General features: G+C 46.3%; 1 protein-coding gene across 1 annotated transcript in view; it reads left to right on the forward strand.

Moving 5' to 3' along the window:
* CFAP54 (cilia and flagella associated protein 54) overlaps positions 1 to 18,950 on the forward strand; it is a 2,285,874-nt gene that overhangs the window by 1,734,187 nt on the left and 532,737 nt on the right. The window contains exon 54 of the mRNA XM_086918163.1: positions 3,692 to 3,842. Coding sequence (XP_086774289.1) covers positions 3,692 to 3,842 — 151 coding nt within the window. The remainder of the gene's footprint in view (positions 1 to 3,691; positions 3,843 to 18,950) is intronic.

Below are 18,950 nucleotides of genomic sequence, written 5' to 3' on the forward strand. Positions count from 1 at the left end.
CTAACATTGCGGCGGGTGCGGCTTCAAGCTGCACCCGCAGCAATGTTAAAAATGCACGCATTGCATTTGTATGTAGAAAGTGGCAGGCACTGCGCTGTGCCTGTCGCTTTCTGCATACAAATGCAGGGGGGTACCATAGGTACCCCCCACCACCCCCTTCACCTAGGGGGCCCGCAACGGGCCCCCGCAGTGAAGTTACACATGCTTTTCCACGGCGGAAAAGCCGCCGCGGAAAAGCATGTTTCAGAGCCCATCCTAATCTGGCTGACGGTGTCTGAGAGACACCGTCATCGTATTAGTGCTTTTCCGCCGCGGTTGTAAACCAACCGTGGCGGAAAAGCTGCGGACGGAAACCAGGACCCACCAGCCATCCTAATGTGGTGGTGGGTCTTTGGTGGGTCCGCAGAGGATTTTCCGCATCCTCCGGGCCGGCGGTGGCTTCTGCGGTCCCGGAGGATACGGAAAATCCTCCATCCTAATGAGGCCCTAAGTGTAATACTCTTCCACAGTTTTTACTGTAGCCCATCTTAACAATGTTCATGGAAAATGCATGGGGATTTTGTGTTTTAGGACCCCCCCCCCCTGTTTTTTATGCCCCCGCTTGAAGGATCACCCCAAACCTCTCCAGGATGGAGCTGAGGTAGAGGAACTTTTGCTTTGGGCAGTTTTGTGAAGATTCGTCAAATGGGGCCAAAGTCATTAGCACACCAAAACATGCTCCATTTATGGAAAGCAGCCCTAACTATAACTACATAGTATAGCAAATCACTTACACCTGCATATGTGTTTTTGTATTTGAATTTCATTCCCAATGTACCTCCTTATTTTTCCTCTTTGTACCTCAAATTTTGTAGGAGATATTCCCCATTTTCCTGCAATGCCCCCATGCCTCTCTACAACATTTACACCAAATACCATAATCCTATGCATGCAGAGTTTTCAACTCTTGTGGTGGAGAACTCTGAACAAAAGAAATAGGCAGGTGAGGTTGGTACAGGTAAAAGCGGTGGGGCAGAACCGGGGATCATAAGTTGACAGACGACTGTATAGAGAAACAAATTTTAAAAATGTTTTACATTGCACTCGCCGACTTGGAGAAATTAGCGAGCGCAAGGTAAGTGGTTTTCTTATTTTTTTATTTTGTTTCCCTTCCCCTTCCCTGCCCTGCCTTGCTCCACCGCCTCACCGCTCTTACCTGTGCTGGCTGTGCCTGGAAATAGGAGAGGCATAGGATGAGGAACATCAGTGGAGACTACACCACAAAGTCATGAAGGGGATCTCTCCAGATTTGGGTGCCCATCTGTGGACCTTTTCGCCATGGCTCACAACAGACCACAATGCCCTTGGTTCAGTGCCATACACTAGGGTTCCCTTTGATTGCCTCCATGTTAAGCTGGTCTCAGGGTCGGATGCACACATCCCACCAATTCTTCAGAAAGTCCTATGGAAGGTGTGGGAGGTTCACATAGCTGATCGTAATTCGCCTGGATTCAGCAACGAAGATCTGGTGCACCAGAATTTTGGCACCTAGCAATCTGCAACCTCTGCTTCTCTTTAGAGGGTGGGGCTTCTCTCACAACAGGACAGTCAGTCCCTCGTCAACAATTCCAAAATCACTGGGGCTGCCTGCATGGAGACTGAGTAGTGCCAACTAGAATTGGTTTGTCTCCCTGATGAAGTCGCAGATGCTCCCAAAAAGCCCTCCACAAAATCCAATCATGTGGTTAAATGGAACACGTTAGCAATTGTGTGGTTCAGAAGGGTTGGATCCTTTAAAGATCCTCCTTTCTAAATTTCTGTGTTTCGCTCTGTCTGTTACGCGAGAAGCATAATCCAGCATTTAGCATTATTTTCTTAGGACAAAATGCATCCTTGCATGCATAATGGCCTGCGGATGCATTTTGCACAAGGAAAATAGCACTAATACAACAGAAACACGAACAGCAGTAGCCAGCAGCTACTCGCGCTCTCTTAATGTTTTATTCCTGTTGTACGAGTTTTGCTCCAAACTACTCTTAATTACTCTAACTGGCATAGTTGCATAATTCTGGTAACTTTGCATCACATGAATATTGCGTAATTACTGAAATTATTCCAATTACTCCGACAAAATTTACATTTTACCCAGGCCTACATAAGAGTGTTACGTGAGACGAGGGTTACCTAGCTGCTTCGTTGGCCTTTATGTGTCTCCCTGATCAGCCATAACAGTTTAGATCACCTTTAGTGGCACATTTTCTGAAAAGGTTTGTTTTTACTTGTTTCCTCCCATTCCATTCATTGCTCCACATTGAAATGTAAATTTTATCTGGACTTTCCTGATGGAATCTTCTTTTGACTGGATGCGCATTTGTCTATTTGAGTTCTAAGCTTGAAAAAAGTGTTGCAAGCTAAAATACATCATGCACATCGGGCCGGACAACTTTCAGTCCCCTCAGTTTGTCTATCTTTCACAGTGTTCTACCTGGACAAGTTAGTTGTGAGTACCGTTCAATGGCGGTTTTGAACATTCATACTGTCGTCTATCACTCCTACCACTCCTCTCCCCTCCCCCCATTCCAGAGAAGAGGAGGAACGCCTGAATATACTGATCCAAGGCATATATACTAGATACTTTATCAACTACACTCATAGGACAGAGTGGATGATTAGTTTGTGGTCTTTGCAAGAGCCAAGAAAGACAAGGTGATGGCCAAACACACCATTTTGCATTTATTCATCCTGTTTCAAGATCTGCTATGACTTGGCCAAGAAGCACCCTCAATTATGCTTTCATGCCCACTACGCAGGGATATGGCTGCTTTAACAGATCTCACTGAGTCATTTCAGTGGCTGACATCTCCCATGTAGCCATGTGGACTTCCTTGATGTTTTACCTGAAGAACTCAATGACAGATACGTTGCCACAGCTTTGCTGCTTGACTTCCTTGGCTAATTGTAGTGATGGGTGAAATGTTCATTGCACCAACATAATCGTGTGGAATTTCGGTAATTTTAGATTACTCTTGTTAAACAAAATGTCTAAAATGACGCTTTATGCGGCCTTGCATAATTTCCCCTACCGTTGTTGCGTGAAAAATCGTAATGGGAGAGCACCTGAACAATGAACAAACCAACAGCGAGTGACTGCTGCTCGCGTTCTGTTACATGTATCGATATTTTCTTAGCACAGCATGCATCAGTGTGTCTGTTTTAAACCCGGGAGTGCATTTTGTGCTAAGAAAATACTGCTAAATGCTGGATTGAGCCCTGCGCGCAACTATGCGTAATTTCGCCGTAATGTCGCGTAATTAACAAAAGGGAACCTATGCAAAAGTCCTTAGTTATTTGGCGCTACTCAATTCCACCTGCTGATGATATTGCTTTGGAATCATTCTAAAGGTGAGGAATCTGCAGAAACATGTTTCCGTCGGAAGTAAAAGTTATGAATCGGAGACACAGCTATAGCTGCATAGCGCCATCTGGTGGCATGATAGGGCTACTGCTGAATAAAGATTTTTCGGATCGTGCTGAAAGCAGCACGTGGAAGGTAATGAGAGTATATGTATCCACGATAATTGTCATTACAAAGGTAAGTTACTCGTTTCACAACTTCTGAAAAGAGAGGACAGCATAATTAATGTAAATGGTTCTTTTCTATCATGCCTGGCATTCGGATGATTCTGAAACAGTTCCTTTTACGTACCTGCAGACACAGCGACAGGATCCTGGTATTCATGATCCTCAGCTGCCTTTCAAGGAAGAAGCGCAAAATCGCATGACCATAAGGCTGTGGATGCGATGTCGCCTTGCATTGGTGACCGCACTGATGGGCCAGATACGAGGAATGGGAGCCGTGAAAGGTACGGGGGGGGGGGGGGGGGGGGGGGGGATTTGGGGGGGGGGGGTGTTGGGGAGGGGGGTTAAAAGTGTCCATTATAGGACATTCTTTAGTTATCGGATGTAGAAAGTAATACTTGAATGCAGCTGACAGGCCACATCTCTGCATCGCTATTAGTGAAAAATTCATTTAATGTATTTTCTTATTTAAAGCAAGCGTCAATTTAATTTATAAAAGGGAAATATTGTTCCTAATTACACAATTACATACTAGGGATCAACATTTCTAGTTTTAATGAATGGACGCACCATTCAAAACCATTTCTCCTCTTGCAGCTTCCTATGTTACAGCCATTAGTTGTAGTTAGGTCTTTAACATACAACTCTGGCTTTTCTGCATGGTTTACTTTCTACTGTTTGTATCAAAGATAACCTAAACCGTTTGTAAAGCCACATCGTTACACCTACGTGAGGGTCGCATGTTTTTGATTGACAATTTTTTGGGGGGTAGGGGATGGGGGCGGGCCTGAAACAGGCGTCAGCCTACAACCGTTCCACCAAACAATACACATGATGAAATCCTGAGCTTTTTCGCACCCTAGTCTGTGAATGAGTATCTCTCTTGAACAGGAGGTTTGGTACTTTTTCATTCACATGAAAATAATAGAAAGAAATCTTTTTTATTTCACATGGATTAGCAGAAAGATTTTACAGTAAATTTCATTTGTTTGGAAGTGTTTACAGCGCTAAGATTTGTGTTAGTGTTGAAGAACAAAGCTTCACAATGAAGAAAAACACTAAACAGTAATTTAAAGATGCAGAAAGCAATGTTTGTACTGCAGACCTAAGGGTATACATACATTTTAAGTTCGTAGGGTATAGTATGTAGGAGGTCCAAATTATTAAAACAACAGGTAATGTGCTGATGGGCAGTAGTCAGAGTATTTTCTAACAAGAATTTTAGTACGAATTGAAGAAATAAATTAGTCAAAATGTAGGATCCTCCCTGAGCACCTGGTGCTCAGGGAGGATCCTACATTTTGACTTTATATGGTCCATACCCTGGTGTGGACTCTCGGGGTTGTCTGGTAACCACCCATTTTCTCCCTTTGTAGTGCCGCTTCATAACTTGTTGGTAGAGTTACTATTACCCCTATACTGTGTTGAGCGCCCTTTCTATACCTGGTTACCAGGGAGTTGTTAAGAAGAAATAAATTACTTTCTTATTTTTCCTGTTTCAATATATTAAAGTGAGGTGTTCATATACACATCGATAACAATGTCCACTTTTCCACTTCTTTTAACAAACTCTCTTAAATATTTCAGATGGTGCTAAAAAGAAAACGATCGATACAATAATACATCTGTGTATGTGACTTCTGCATTCAATATAGAAACACAGTCACTTCTGGTGATAATTTTCACATTGAGTTAATTTACCGCCAATATGTTTGTACCTCCCGAGTATGTCAAAAACATTCAGTATATTCAACATATTTCATTAATGCTATACATTTTGAAGGTCCTGCTATGGTTAAGTGTGACTGTCAGTGGCGACTGGTGAACTATCAAAGAGGGAGGACGTAAATGCCTACACTGAATGGTTCTGAGAGACCATAGTAGCCCAAAGTCTCTGAGGTGAGTTTGGGGGTTCTTCCCTCCCACAATTTTCTTTTGCAAAATAAGTAGGTGCCAACAGTTCAGTCTGATCGAGACATCTAGCTGCAGATTCCTTATTCCAGAATTCTCCCCAGGGGCCAGAATGGATCGCGGAGATTTTTGTACAGCACGTTGGTAGAGGGCATCAAGTGACTCTATAGCGACGCCGTCCTCCGGATATGACGTTGAAAAAGTCCATATAAGCCCTCCCCTGATGCTCTTAAGTCAGTTTCTTACAAACTGATCTGATCAGTGGTTCCTCTGGCTGTTTTTCAGCCTATCTCAACAATTTAGTCCTCGGAGTTCAAGCCATGTGGGTCCTATGGATGACAAATGTCAGCCACGGACCCTCACTCTATTTGTATGTGGTGCTTAGGTGAGCACCATGTCTCCAAGGTGTGCGACTCATGTCAACGGCTTCAACTGAAAGCCCCAAAGTAACGTCTGATGATGCTTAGCGGCGTGGTTGTTGCAGTTTTCCAATACATCCCAACGGCCTCGGTCCCCTTTGCACTTCAAGGACCGGCTGTGGGTCCAATCCAGGAGCCGTTCCCATGGGTGTCACTCTCTATCTACCTCTAAAGGTAAGCTAAGCATGTGTTTGAAGGTGCGGCGTCTTCCGACTTCGCCACAAAAGGCCTGCTCCCGATCTTTGGCTGAAGACTTGGGGCATGAGTTTACCCTGTGCCTCCCAGCCTACCCAGGAACCGGAGCGACTCTGACACAAATGAGAGAATATTAAAACTCTCTCCATACTCCTTTGGGTCTTCACCTTCCCCTAGAGTGCCCTCAGGCCTCAAGAAGGTGCACAAGGCGGTGACGCCAGTGGGTTCAACCTCTGTGTCAGTCCGGATGCCGGATTCCAAATCAGTCTCGATGCCAGTGCACAGCCTTCGGGGTTACCACTTTGACATCGGGTTCTGGTCTACTGACAACTGCATCGAGGTCTGTCCTGCTGACTTCGATAATGGCACCATTGGCGCTGCTCGACGCTCTACCTTCTTTCCACTCAGCCGCTGAGACATTGCCTCCTCGACGCCAGACACCGTCGGATGCGGTGTCGATGGAGCAGCCCGTTTCTGAAATCTTTCCTCTTGTTTTTTCAGCTGAGAAACATGATGATGGCGATAAGGAGAGGGTTTGGAGTTTTTCCAGCCCATTTCTGGTATGATTCAACCTCATATGGAGTCTAGTTGGTTGACTGACTTAGGAGAAGATAGTGGTTTGAAATCTTCCCCAGCCTCGGGCCTCCTGGCACCTCCTGGTTTGACTACAAATGCGAGCTCCTCTCTGGCGGATATACTCAGATGAGTTTTGGACGTTGTGGAAGTAAAGTTTCCTTCTGTGGAATTGGCAATAGATCTGTTACTTGGAGTCCTGTATCAGGGCCAATAAGGAGTAGAGCCTGTTGGGGGCTTGGACTACGCCCGAAATGGGGACCCTTGCAGATCATTCTGTTTCTCACAGACAACGACCAGCCCCTGGAGATCCAACATTTCTCCTTAGGCATCTGACTTATCATAGTTTTTTGTTCAGGCTGCCTTGACTGCCTAAAATATTGATACTTTCCTTGCTGTCTACCCAGAAAGAGAGGCCAGGAAATCAGATACCTGTGGCAGGCATATTTTCGCCTCCACTAGTTCTGCACTGCGGTCTCTCAATACTTCCTATTTTCTTGGACACTTCTCCCATGCATTAGGGGACTCGTTGGAGCACCTGCTGCTCTCCATTCTGGAAGAGACATGTGACACTCTTATTCTGTTATTACGGGATGGGCAACAGTTGACTAATCTGATTATTTGCCGTGGCATGGACACCACTGATTCTGTAGGTCGGGCTATGGCCTCTTCAGTAACACTCCGTCGTCATGCTTGGTTGTGTATCTCTGGGTTTTCAGAGGCTGTTCAAGCCAATTTGATTACCATGCCTGTTGATGGTGCCTGCCTATTTGGCGTGCATGCCGATTCTGCTTTGCGGAGATTTAGAGATAGTGGGGGTGGAGCAGATTCTTAACTCTGTCGACTGCTTTACCAGTTCTCTTGTAAAAGTTTGTATGGGGAAACCTCCCGTTTTCTTATGAGCTATTCATAAGGCGATGCCGTTGGCTTTTCCTTTCAGACTTTCCCTTCCAGGGTGATACCCGGTGAGTTATTCCTAGTTGCTGCAGGTACTTTGTTCTTTTTATTCTGTCAGGGACAGGTTAGGTTACCAAGTCAAACAAGCATTATTCGACTATGTAAGTTATAAAAGCATTACAGATAAAAAGTTAAAAAAGGACAGAGATAAAAAGTAAAAATCAATATAAAACATACAGGTTAAGACGTTTGTGCAAATAGGCTATCAGACCTATCATTGTGTCAGACATAACATACCATTGCAAAGTTAAAACCATCAATTGCAAACAATCTAAAGAAGCACAAGCAAAGTAATGAACCCCACATGTTCTAATATGCCAACATGCACCTGGGCAATGTTAAAAGATTTCATCCTCCTCAACTGCCCTCCCTAATTTGGTTGTAACATATGAGCCACATCCACCTCAACAATTTGGCCAATGTGATTGCATACCTAGGGGATGGATCAGAAGATAAATTTGCAGGGCATTGCTGTGTGATCTTGCTTGTGCCCAGGTTCTTAAAGAGCTGAGGAAGCCAAGCTTTCCGTGGACCAGAGTAAGCTTGGCAAGCGAAAAGCCTTCGCTAATAAGATTCTATATGTGTGATGCATACATGACATTTGTTATCCCCATTGGAAGACCATCTAGATGAGAAACAATTCAAGGGCAAAGATCCCGATCTAAATTGAAAATAGAGTTTCCAAATCCAAAGTCTTTTTAATATTATCCCAATAGGGCTCAAAACTCTGGCATGGATTTATCTGAAGAAAGAGCCCCAAGAGTGAGTTGGGGCATGGCACCTGAAATCTTCCTATGCAACCATTTCTCAATAGATTTCTTTAAGGCTATCTTTTGATGGGAACGTTGAGGTAGAAGGGGAATCCCACACGTTTGATAGCCCCTTTTTATTAATCAAACTTCTCAGATCCCCCAGACACCTGATTTTATGAAAACAATCAAATTAATAATATCCCTTAGGCCCTCTGTGTATGCTACCAGCTCCTGCGTGCACCATAATGTACGCCAGAATAGGCTACCAGTTATCTGGGACTTACGTTATTTTGCAACTCTATGGACACCCATACTTATGGATTCCTTGCAGGGAACTAGAGTTTCTCCTGAGTACTTATTCTATTGTGAGTATTTTATTTGCATTGTATGGATGCACTGTGACCTTGATCCCTGTTTTACAGGGACTTTCTTGGTATGCCTTGTGGGCATTTTAGGTTTGCCCGAGTATTGGAACTTTCATAGATTCCCATGCTTTGTATCATTCCCCGTCATCGGACTGGGAGTCTCGGTAATAAAAAATATCATAGTAGTAGGTACAAAAGAGAAAGGAAAGGCCTAGGCCTCATTCCCTTTTGTAACATATCAGCCTCTTTTTGTAAAAGAGACCAAACTCTAGGCGTCAGCCAATCAGAAGAGCCTCACCCTTAGAACCTTCCTGAAGGAACCTCAGAGCCTCAGATTTTCTACCGCACGTTGTGCTAGGGAGTCTCCATTGAGCTCTGCTCTATTTCTACTCTTTAAAACTCATTTCTATAGATATTTCTTCAGATTTTTCTTCAGATTCTTCAGGAAACACCTTTCTTCATCAAAATGGCTGAAGTTGAGAAGAAAAAAGCCCCTTTTAAACCCTGTTCCACCTGTGGTAAGAAGAGGCTGTTTGTGGAAGACAAACACAAGGATTGCATTTACTGCCTGTATCCTGATCACAAGGCAGAGGACTGTCGAATTTGCCGCACTCTCTCCACCAAGACCTTGAGAGATCGTGCTGGAAGGCTTCTGACATGGTTGCAGAGGCAGAAGGAGAGGAAACATAGAGTTTCCAGTGATGAGGAGGAATCAGTGTCCTGCGCTTCTTCTAAAAGGTCAGTGAAAAGGGGTAGAGGTTCCCCTTCTTCCTCTACTGGGCGCCCCTCTAAGGCTTCAAGGAAGACCCCCAGTGAGTCTGATGGCCGGGGTTCAGGAGGTTCCCCCCACCACAGTGGGTCGGGCAAGGCAGAACTGGTTTCGCCTCCTAAGGGTGAGAAGACAGACCCAGCCTTCAAGAAACCCTCTTCACACTCTTCTGAGAGGAGTTCAAAGTCCTCTACGACGAAGACCTCGTCGACGGTGGCTCCGTCGACGACGAAAATGAAGCCCAAGATCCAATTGGTTCCCTCGACGGGCTCGTCGACGGGAGCGTCGACGGCAAAAGCACCGTCGTCGTCGAAGAAGAGCTCGACGACTGCAGCGTCGACGGACAGTATGCCGACGACATCGTCGACGAAGGTGAAGACATCGTCGACGAAGAAGCCGTCGTCGTCGACGGCGGTGGCGACGACGGCGATACCGACGACGACGACTTCGACGACGAGCACATCGATGACGACAACGACGCCGTCGACGATGGTGTCGACGACGGTGTCGACGACGGTCATGTCGTCGACGAGTGCTTCAACGACGACAACAATTTCGACATCGACGGCGGGCTCGTCGTCGGTGGCGTCGACGACGACCTCCTCCATTCCTATCTCGTCGACGAGGATTTCACCGGCATCGATGGAGCAGCCTACAATACTGGCTGCAGAGAGGAGGGTGACGATTTCTCTTACGAGGATCACGCCTGAAATGACGTCCCCAAGGAGAGTGCCATCATTACCTCCCACAATGTTGCTAGACCAGGAGGACTCTGAGGGAGACGGTCAGGATGGCTTTGATTATGCGAATTGCCCTTCGCAACTTCTCATTAAAAGTCAAGAAACTGACTCGGAGGAAGCATATGAACAAGGTGGCGGTTACTACCCACAAACTGACGACCCAAGGGAATATGAATCTCAGGACATGGTTTCAGTCCCGACGTCCTTCCTACATGACCTGCACAAGATGTTGCAAGACTATAAATCCAAGGCCGAGCGCCCAGCTCCGAGAAGATCTATTCCATCAACTCCAGTTAAGGACCACTCTTCAATTGTCCCACCTATGCACCCGGTGCAGTCTCCTCCTCAGCCACAGCGGCCACTGCCCCAGACTCCGTCTGAACCAGCAGATGATCCGGATAGGGATCATGATAATGAAACGGATGTGTCTTCTGATAATCGTCCGGACTCGGATCAGGATGGAGATGAATACAATGATTACGTCCACCCGGATCAGGCTTCACCACACCAGGACCTAGGCGATTCTCTTCCTGCTGACATCGGTAGTTTTCACCAACTGATGGAACGTGCAGCCGGCCGATTTAAGTTGGTCTTGCCTGCGCAAACAACGGATTGCTTCTTGTATGACTTTAAAGACACTCACCGTAAGTCTACGAGGTCCATTCCGATTGTGGACCATATATGGGAGGAGGGGTTAAAGACCATGAAAAACCCAGCCACGGTAGTCCCTGTGCTACCGCGCCTTCACAAGAAGTAGAAAGCGCCGGAGGATGGACCGGCTGCCCTGACTGGTCATCCCAGGCCGGACTCTGTAATCTCACAGGCAGCGCAAAGGAAGTCACGGAACCCTTCTGCACCCTTAACGGCCCCTCCCGATAAGGATGGACGTCGGTTGGATAGCACCGGCAAGAGATTTTCATCCATCGCTAGCCTTCTGGTTCGCGCAGCCAATGCTTTGGCGATACTGGGACGATATGATCGCCAGTTGTGGTGCGATATTGCTCCCTATTTGGATCAACTTCCTCCAGAATCAGGACTGGAAGCCAAGAAGACCTTGCAAGAAGGGGAAGCGGTCTCCATGGAGATCATAGACTGTGCCATGGACATTGCCACTACGTCCTTTAGAGCTTTGGCAGGAGTGGCAGTGTTAAGGCGCCAGGGGTGGCTAAAAGCGACGTGGTTTAGACCAGAAATCCAAAATAAGGTCCTGGATCTACCTTTTGATGGCGAGGCACTCTTCGGCAAACTAATCGACGACACACTTCAGGAGATAAAAAAGGACACAGAGACGGCTAGGTCGTTGGGAACGCTCCAGTACCGCAAAACTCCTTTTAGGGGCACAAGAGGCAGAGGTGGCACTTACAGGGGCGCATATCAACAACAGCGCTATTCTTCGACCAGCTCTGGATACCAACCAAATCGCCAGTCCTACCAGCAGAGACAGGGCCAGTCCTCTGGTTATTCACGGCCATACAATAAGGGCAAGCAGGCTGCCCGTGGACGGGACTCGTCTAAACGCCAATAGCGGCCTCCTGGCTCTGCCTACTGCTCCCTCCTCCAAGAGATCATCAGTTGGAGGCAGGGTGTCAAAATTCCTTCTGAATTGGTCCCAAATTACATCGGACCGTTGGGTGCTCAACATAATCAAACGAGGACATACTTTAGAGTTCACGGAAGTCCCTCCACCCAGACCCCCATCAGCCATACCATCACGACATCTTCATCTCCTACGGCTAGAGGTTCAACAGATGCTCCGCAAGGGGGCGATAGAACCGGTCCCCTCCAATCAACGGGGCCAGGGTTTCTACTCCAGGTTCTTCCTGGTGAGAAAAACGCAGGAGAAATGGCGTCCCATCCTCGACCTCAGGGAGCTAAATGCCTATCTCATCTCCCTATCCTTCAGGATGGTATCCCTGCAGGATGTTTTGAAGATGGTCAACCCGGGGGATTATATGGCCACACTCAACCTGGAGGACGCGTACTTCCATGTCCCAATTCACCCAGCGCACAGAAGGTTCCTACGCTTCACAGTAGCCAAGAGCCATTTTCAATTCAGAGTCTTGCCATTCGGCCTTCGCTCTGCTCCAAGGATTTTTACGAAGGTGCTGGCACCTGTCGCAGCATTCCTGAGAAAACACCACTTCCAAGTCTTCCCTTACCTGGACGATTGGTTACTGAAGGCCCCAACCAAAACATTAGCGCAGGACGCGGTGCAGGCTTGCACCACTCTGTTCCACAATCTGGGTCTCACCTTGAACAGAGACAAATCCACGCTGCTGCCGTCACGGAGGGCTCGGTTCCTCGGAGCAATGCTGGATTCGCGGCTTTCCAAGGCTTTTCCGACTCAAGAGAGGATTCAGAAACTGCAGACACTAGCAGGAAACCTTCAAAGAAAAAAGTGTCTTTCTGTACGCAGCTACAAGTCGCTGCTGGGGGTAATGTCATCCTGTATCCCCCTGATCCCGCACTGCAGGCTCCGGATGCGCCCCCTGCAGGAGCAACTGGACCTCCAGTGGCAACAAGTGCACGGATCGTTCGACGGCAAAGTACTGGTCACTCGAGACATGAAGGATGCAGTGCGTTGGTGGTCAAATCAGCAGAGCTTATGCCGAGGTCTTTCCTTCGCAAGCGTTCCATCACCTCACATACTGACGACGGATGCGTCATTGGAGGGATGGGGAGCCGTGATGCAGGACCTGCAAGTCAGCGGCCATTGGTCCCCAAGCGACCAAAAGTTACACATCAACCTGTTGGAGCTGAGAGCAATCAGGCTGGCCCTTCAAGCCTTTCTTCCGCGTCTCCGGGGTTCACAGGTGCTAGTCAGGACAGACAACACCACGGCTATGCATTATGTGAACAAGGAGGGAGGGACCAGGTCACTTCCCTTGTCACGAGAGGCTCAGCGGATTCTGGAATGGACGATTCTTCACAGAATTTCTCTGAGGGCGGAGCACTTACCAGGAGTGCTCAACGAAGGCGCAGACAGACTGAGCAGACTCACCTCAGTCACTCACGAGTGGGAGCTGAAGCAACAAGTTCTGGATCTAATCTTTCAGCAATGGGGCACACCAGAGGTGGACCTTTTTGCAACTCCAACCAACAGAAAGTGTCCAGCCTACGCCAGCAGGTTCCATCACCAAGACTCTTTGGGCAATGCCCTGTCGATAGCCTGGACGGGGAGGTTCCTCTATGCATTTCCACCGATCCCCCTGCTTCCTCGACTCATCAGGAAGTTGAAAACGGAACCATGCAGACTCATCCTAATAGCCCCGGCATGGCCAAGACAATTCTGGTACACCGAACTACATCTGCTATCGCAAGTACCTCCGATACCGCTAGAGGACGTTCTGGATCTCCTGGCAATGTCCGGCGGACAAGTTTGGCATCCAGACCCAAGGTCGTTGCACCTGACCGCATGGCTCCTGACCAGCGAGAATACATGAATGTCCCACTTTCCACTGAGGTCAAAGACATCCTCTCTCAGGCGAGGGCTCCGTCCACGAACAAAACATACAGATTAAAGTGGAAGAGATTCTGTATTTGGTGCGAAAAAGAAAAGATTGATCCTTTCACGTCACAACCTCATCAGCTCCTGCCTTACCTACTCTCGCTAGCTAAGTCTAATCTGTCCCATTCTACTATCAAGGTTCATTTAGCGGCGATTTCGAGATTCAGAAGGTCGGATTCGGGTCCTTCTTTGTGGTCTGCGAGAATTGTCAAACAATTCCTCAAAGGCCTGTTCAGGGTCTATCCACCAGTGCGATCTCCTCCTCCAACGTGGCATCTGAACGTAGTCCTGGCTCAGCTAATGAAAAGACCTTTTGAGCCGATTCACCGCTCAGACCTAAAGTTCTTATCGTGGAAGTTAGCTCTACTCTTGGCCCTCACGTCGGCGAGGCGAGTGGGGGAGATACAGGCCCTGACTATCCAGGAACCATTTTTGCAGTTCAAAAAGAACACTACCATCTTAAGGACGAACCCAAGGTTCATTCCCAAAGTCCCCACTGACTTTCATCTAAATGAACCAGTCATACTTAAAACATTTTTTCCGAACCCAGTCACTCCAGCAGAGAAGACATTGCACACTCTGGATTTGCAACGCTGTCTAAAGTTCTACATAGACCGCACCAAGGACTTTAGAAAATCTTCGCAATTATTCATTGCCTTCGGCGGTCCAAACAAGGGTCTCCCTCTGACCACCCAGACTGTTCTTGTGGAACCTATTCTTCCCTGAAGCTCAGGTCCCACAAGAACAGTCTGTGGGGACCACTACCAGGGACTGAGGGTGAGATCCCAACCTTTCATATTATACACTCGGGATCCCCTTCTTTCCTTACTGCCTGTTCTGATGGCGCACATGGCCCCTCATTCCTTGCATAACCAATTTCTTGAACCTGACATACGAACCAGTAGCAGGATATTGGTTGGTCACATAATGTGGATACATTTGTTTTTATATAAGCATGATAAGATATCTGGCATCTTTCGTGTCTCTCTCTCTCACTGTTCATTCACATGACCCCACTGGGCGACAATCCACGCTTGGGTTAAGGGTCTTTTCTTTATATACAGCACTGACCTGCATAGTACAGTATATATGCGTCTGTGGAGAATATTTACTTGTTTATTTTCCTTCTAGGGCTGAATTCCACGCAGGATTCCTGCCTGCCTTGGTTATTGACCCCTCAGGTTGTATATCACACACTTCTTAGCCCGCATTGGGCATACCATGAGTTTATGAGCACAATTAGGTCCTGAAGAATTGCCGATAGGGCATGAAACATGTTGACTAGACTATAGGCGAGGGTCGGACAAGGCCAAACTACATTGTTTTTGAGTTTCGGTACCCCTCCCTTCACCCTTTTAACAAGGCAGTTAGCCACATGAATAAAGTTGTCTGAGTGGACTATACTAACCTTTTTAAAAACACTCCTCCACGCTCACTACCTCACCCCTTAGGCCCCTCACACGCACGCAACCAACGGCCAGGAACAAAAGAACTCCACAAAAGTGTAGCACTTAGTGCTACCCGTCAGGCATTGCAGCGCCGGCTTGACGTTGGAGCAGGAGGCCGATGATGAGACAAGACAACCATCTGGCAGGATGTCATTAGTCATCAAGCTAATTAGTTGTGTGAGGCATCCTAAGTTCTGACAAGGGATCCCCTTGATTCCCTGACTATTTCTCACACATCCATTCAGAGAGAGAGACTACTCAGCCATATAAACATTATCCCTTGGGGAACTTTGTACATCACTTGGTTACTGGTTTACAGGACGCGTACACTGGACCCCCATAAATATTGTCCTTTTTAGGTCCCTCCTTGTTGTTTACACTATATTTTTTTCCATATCAGATTTATTGGAAAGTGGGGCAGGATCTGTGGCCTGGGCAGGATTGTAGCCTGGACCGAAGACTTTTTATGGTGCATGGCACTTCTTGCTGTTCATATTTTATGTTATATTGGCATGTTTCCTGCCATGTCTCTCTCAACTTCCTTGTTAGGCTGTAACTCAGTTGTGTTTTGGGCGAGGGTCCCTCTAATGCAATGTTGCAGGTCTCACCTTTACCTCGAGGTGTCCTCAGCCACTGTTTTTGTCACCTTTTCTCTACTTCATCTCTGAGAGAATGCTGTTTCCTGTCATATTTGGAATAATTTATTTTCCTTGTTTTCCATAGGCATTGTTGATTTACCAATTCTGATTACAACCACAGCATTTTCTTACCGTTTGGTTGTTCTTCAGATGTTGCCATCTCACTCCTCATTTTCAATTGTGTTGTGGCTAAATTTCATCTAAGGCCGTTTTTTTGAGGATTCGTTTGTAACTCGCCTGTGTCTTCTTAACCATCCTTTTCCTGAAGGTTCTTTTCTCTCCTCATAGGATAAGGTAGGGATTCAACCACTCAAAGGTCTGTTAAACCATTTCTACCTTATTGGTGAATTTAATCTGATTGGGATTTTTTTTTCTACTTCCTCTTTCTCTTCCTTTGGAGGATTGGGTCTGTATTCCCTTTTTGAGTTGTGAATATGTGTGTCTCAGGTTGGAACATTTCTTTTTGATCTCAATCCTTGTTGTGCTTGTCCGCACAGCCATCCATTGTTTCCATCTTTTCCATTTCGTAGGGCTTGATCCTTCCATGGCTGTATACTTCATCTCTTATCACGAAACATCAGTCAGGTCTTGCTACCTAGTATATATATATATATATTTGTCTGTTGGATAGTAATTGTTATCTTTTGGGGCCTTATGTGTTGGCCTTTATTTCAACAATAGCGCTGGATGTACCTCAGTGGTGGTCTTCAATCCTTTTATAGCAGAGGTTTTCACGCCTGCTGTCTCCTTCTGGTTAACCACTTCTTGGTAGCCTTGTCAGGCAGTAAGGTTGGCTCATGGGCAGTTGCCATTGTTTTTCTGGTGGGGATTGTCATGTAGTTCCTACAAATCTATATAGGATCTGCGCGTTTAGACAATGTAAACTAAGGGATAGGTGTCCAGACTGATTCCAGGCACCCCCCAAAGGATATGTTAGTCTGTAGACCAGCTAGCTCACTGTGCCACTAAGAGCCCCTTACCAAGGAGCACATAGTTTCTGGCAAATATCAAAGATGACCACCCTGACCCCTCAGAGATGGTGGAAACAATACAGTACTTTTTGCCCATTCACTCGTGCTCCCTTAGTCTCAGAGAGATACACAGAATAAACAGTGGGACGTTTTTCATTAAGTATTTAGTGAAACAGCATCATTCTAGTGTAAAATACATGTGCTGCAACAACCATGAGACAGAAACAGATATATACGATTATGAGCACTAGTAGAGTAAAGAAAAGGTGGAATTCTACCATAGTGCTAAAAAAATGAATACATGCAGGCATATATATATATATAACAGTAATAATGCATACTCCTACAATACAAACCCTAATTAGATTTTCCTAAATGTACCTAGCGTGTATGTAGGTGTAGAGCCAAGAACCCCCTTAGGATAGAGCCTACCCCATTACCTGGTGTGAGAGAGCAAAGGACCCCATCTTGGTCTCGAGATGGACATCCTACAAGGGATGTCAGACAACTCCGTACCGTACAGGAGAGTCTGCTGTCAGGGCCCTCAGCGTCTCATGTCAGCATGGAAGTCTTTTCTCTTCTCTTTTGCCGAGTGAAGATGTAGTGCTTATATACCCAAAAGATAACCTCAGGGGTTCTACCTAAAAGTGTGCTATAGGCATGTCAGGTAAGGATGACGACAGCGGTGTCTCTTATACAGAGTTATTATGCAGAAGATGGTAATCCTGCTGTGATACTAAGAATCCTCATGCATAATACATGAGGCTAGTTTTTGGAGAAAACCACAAGACAGCCATGAAGTACCTAACTAGGTAAAAGGTCAGTGCACAACCTGTTATGTAGGACAATGGTAGGATAGATGTAGGTAAAAGGTTGTGTAACTACCTAGGCCTATATTGGGGTTCATAACACTGACTCCTCATGCGACTGGACGACATAATACTAAATACTAAAATATGCCTGTTATAAAAACATAGCTAAAATACAAGTCTAAAACCATAGTACGTGTTAAAAAATGATGTATAGGTAAAAGCTGTATGAGTCCTCTAAAAGTCAATATACTATCAGACCAACTGAGCACGCCTAAAGCCATGGTGTTTAGTGAGAGCAGAAGAGGAAAAAGAAAACAAAAATGATGGTCAGAAATCCAGTTTTAGTTGTTTTTGAAAAAAGGCCAAATTGTTCCCAGCACACGGACAGCCAAATGTTTATGTGTCCTGTGCTGGAGAATAACATCCCTGTTGCCTGCCTTCGCATATGATGGTCTCTGTAACACCTCTTGGATCAGGTCAAGAGAGCAAAGATGATCTTTTTCGGTTCCCACAGCTGTTGTTGAGGAAGCTTTCAATGCCTGTAAGCTTGGTGCAAAGCTGGTGTCCATTCCAACAGGAGCTGAAGCATCCTGTGGTGGCTCTAAGAATGCAGACATCAAGATTGGGATACGCTGAGGACACTGCACTACATGGACCTTTAATAGGTCCAGCAGTCCATCCACGTCCGGAGGCGCAACCAATGAAAGTATTAGACAGATATTCAACACGCATTGTTGTCCGCAGAATAAGCAGTAGAGTACAGGCAAGACACAGTCAGCCCGGACTGATCTGAATGACAGAAACCAATGCTCACTTAGTTCCGGAAGCTGAGGTTTGCCCAGATGGAGTACCATGCGTTCACGGCAACGTCGCTCCAAGAGTGTTTTTTTATTTCCTTAGTACCTGGGACGTCCATTGCGTTGCAGAAAAATTAAAACCAGGATACTCACTACAAGTAGCAGGATCAATGGAAGACCTCCAAAAATGCTTCCAAATATGTAGTGTATCAAAGATGGAATAACTCCAAAAATCATCTGAAAGGTTCTTAATAGCCCAGAACCTATGGTCTTAAATAGGTGTACTATCCCACTTGCATCAGACATGTTAAAGATACGATTTACCATTTCCCCAAAATGGAGCAGGAAGTTAGTTCGGACTAGGGCCTGTCTCTCAGCTGGAGAATAGGGGTGGGCAGACAACTCTGTTCTGCCCACGGAATGTGCAGAGATTTGCCCCTTCTGCCTTCCGCAATGTAGGCGGAGAAAAAAGACAACTCGAGCAGAACTGAGTTGGCCTCCTGCCCACCTCTCGCCCGCAGTATTAAAACTTAACAA

This window comes from Lissotriton vulgaris, chromosome 1_1, assembly GCF_964263255.1.
Source record: "Lissotriton vulgaris chromosome 1_1, aLisVul1.2, whole genome shotgun sequence".
In the NCBI taxonomy this organism is placed as follows: Eukaryota; Metazoa; Chordata; class Amphibia; order Caudata; family Salamandridae; genus Lissotriton; species Lissotriton vulgaris.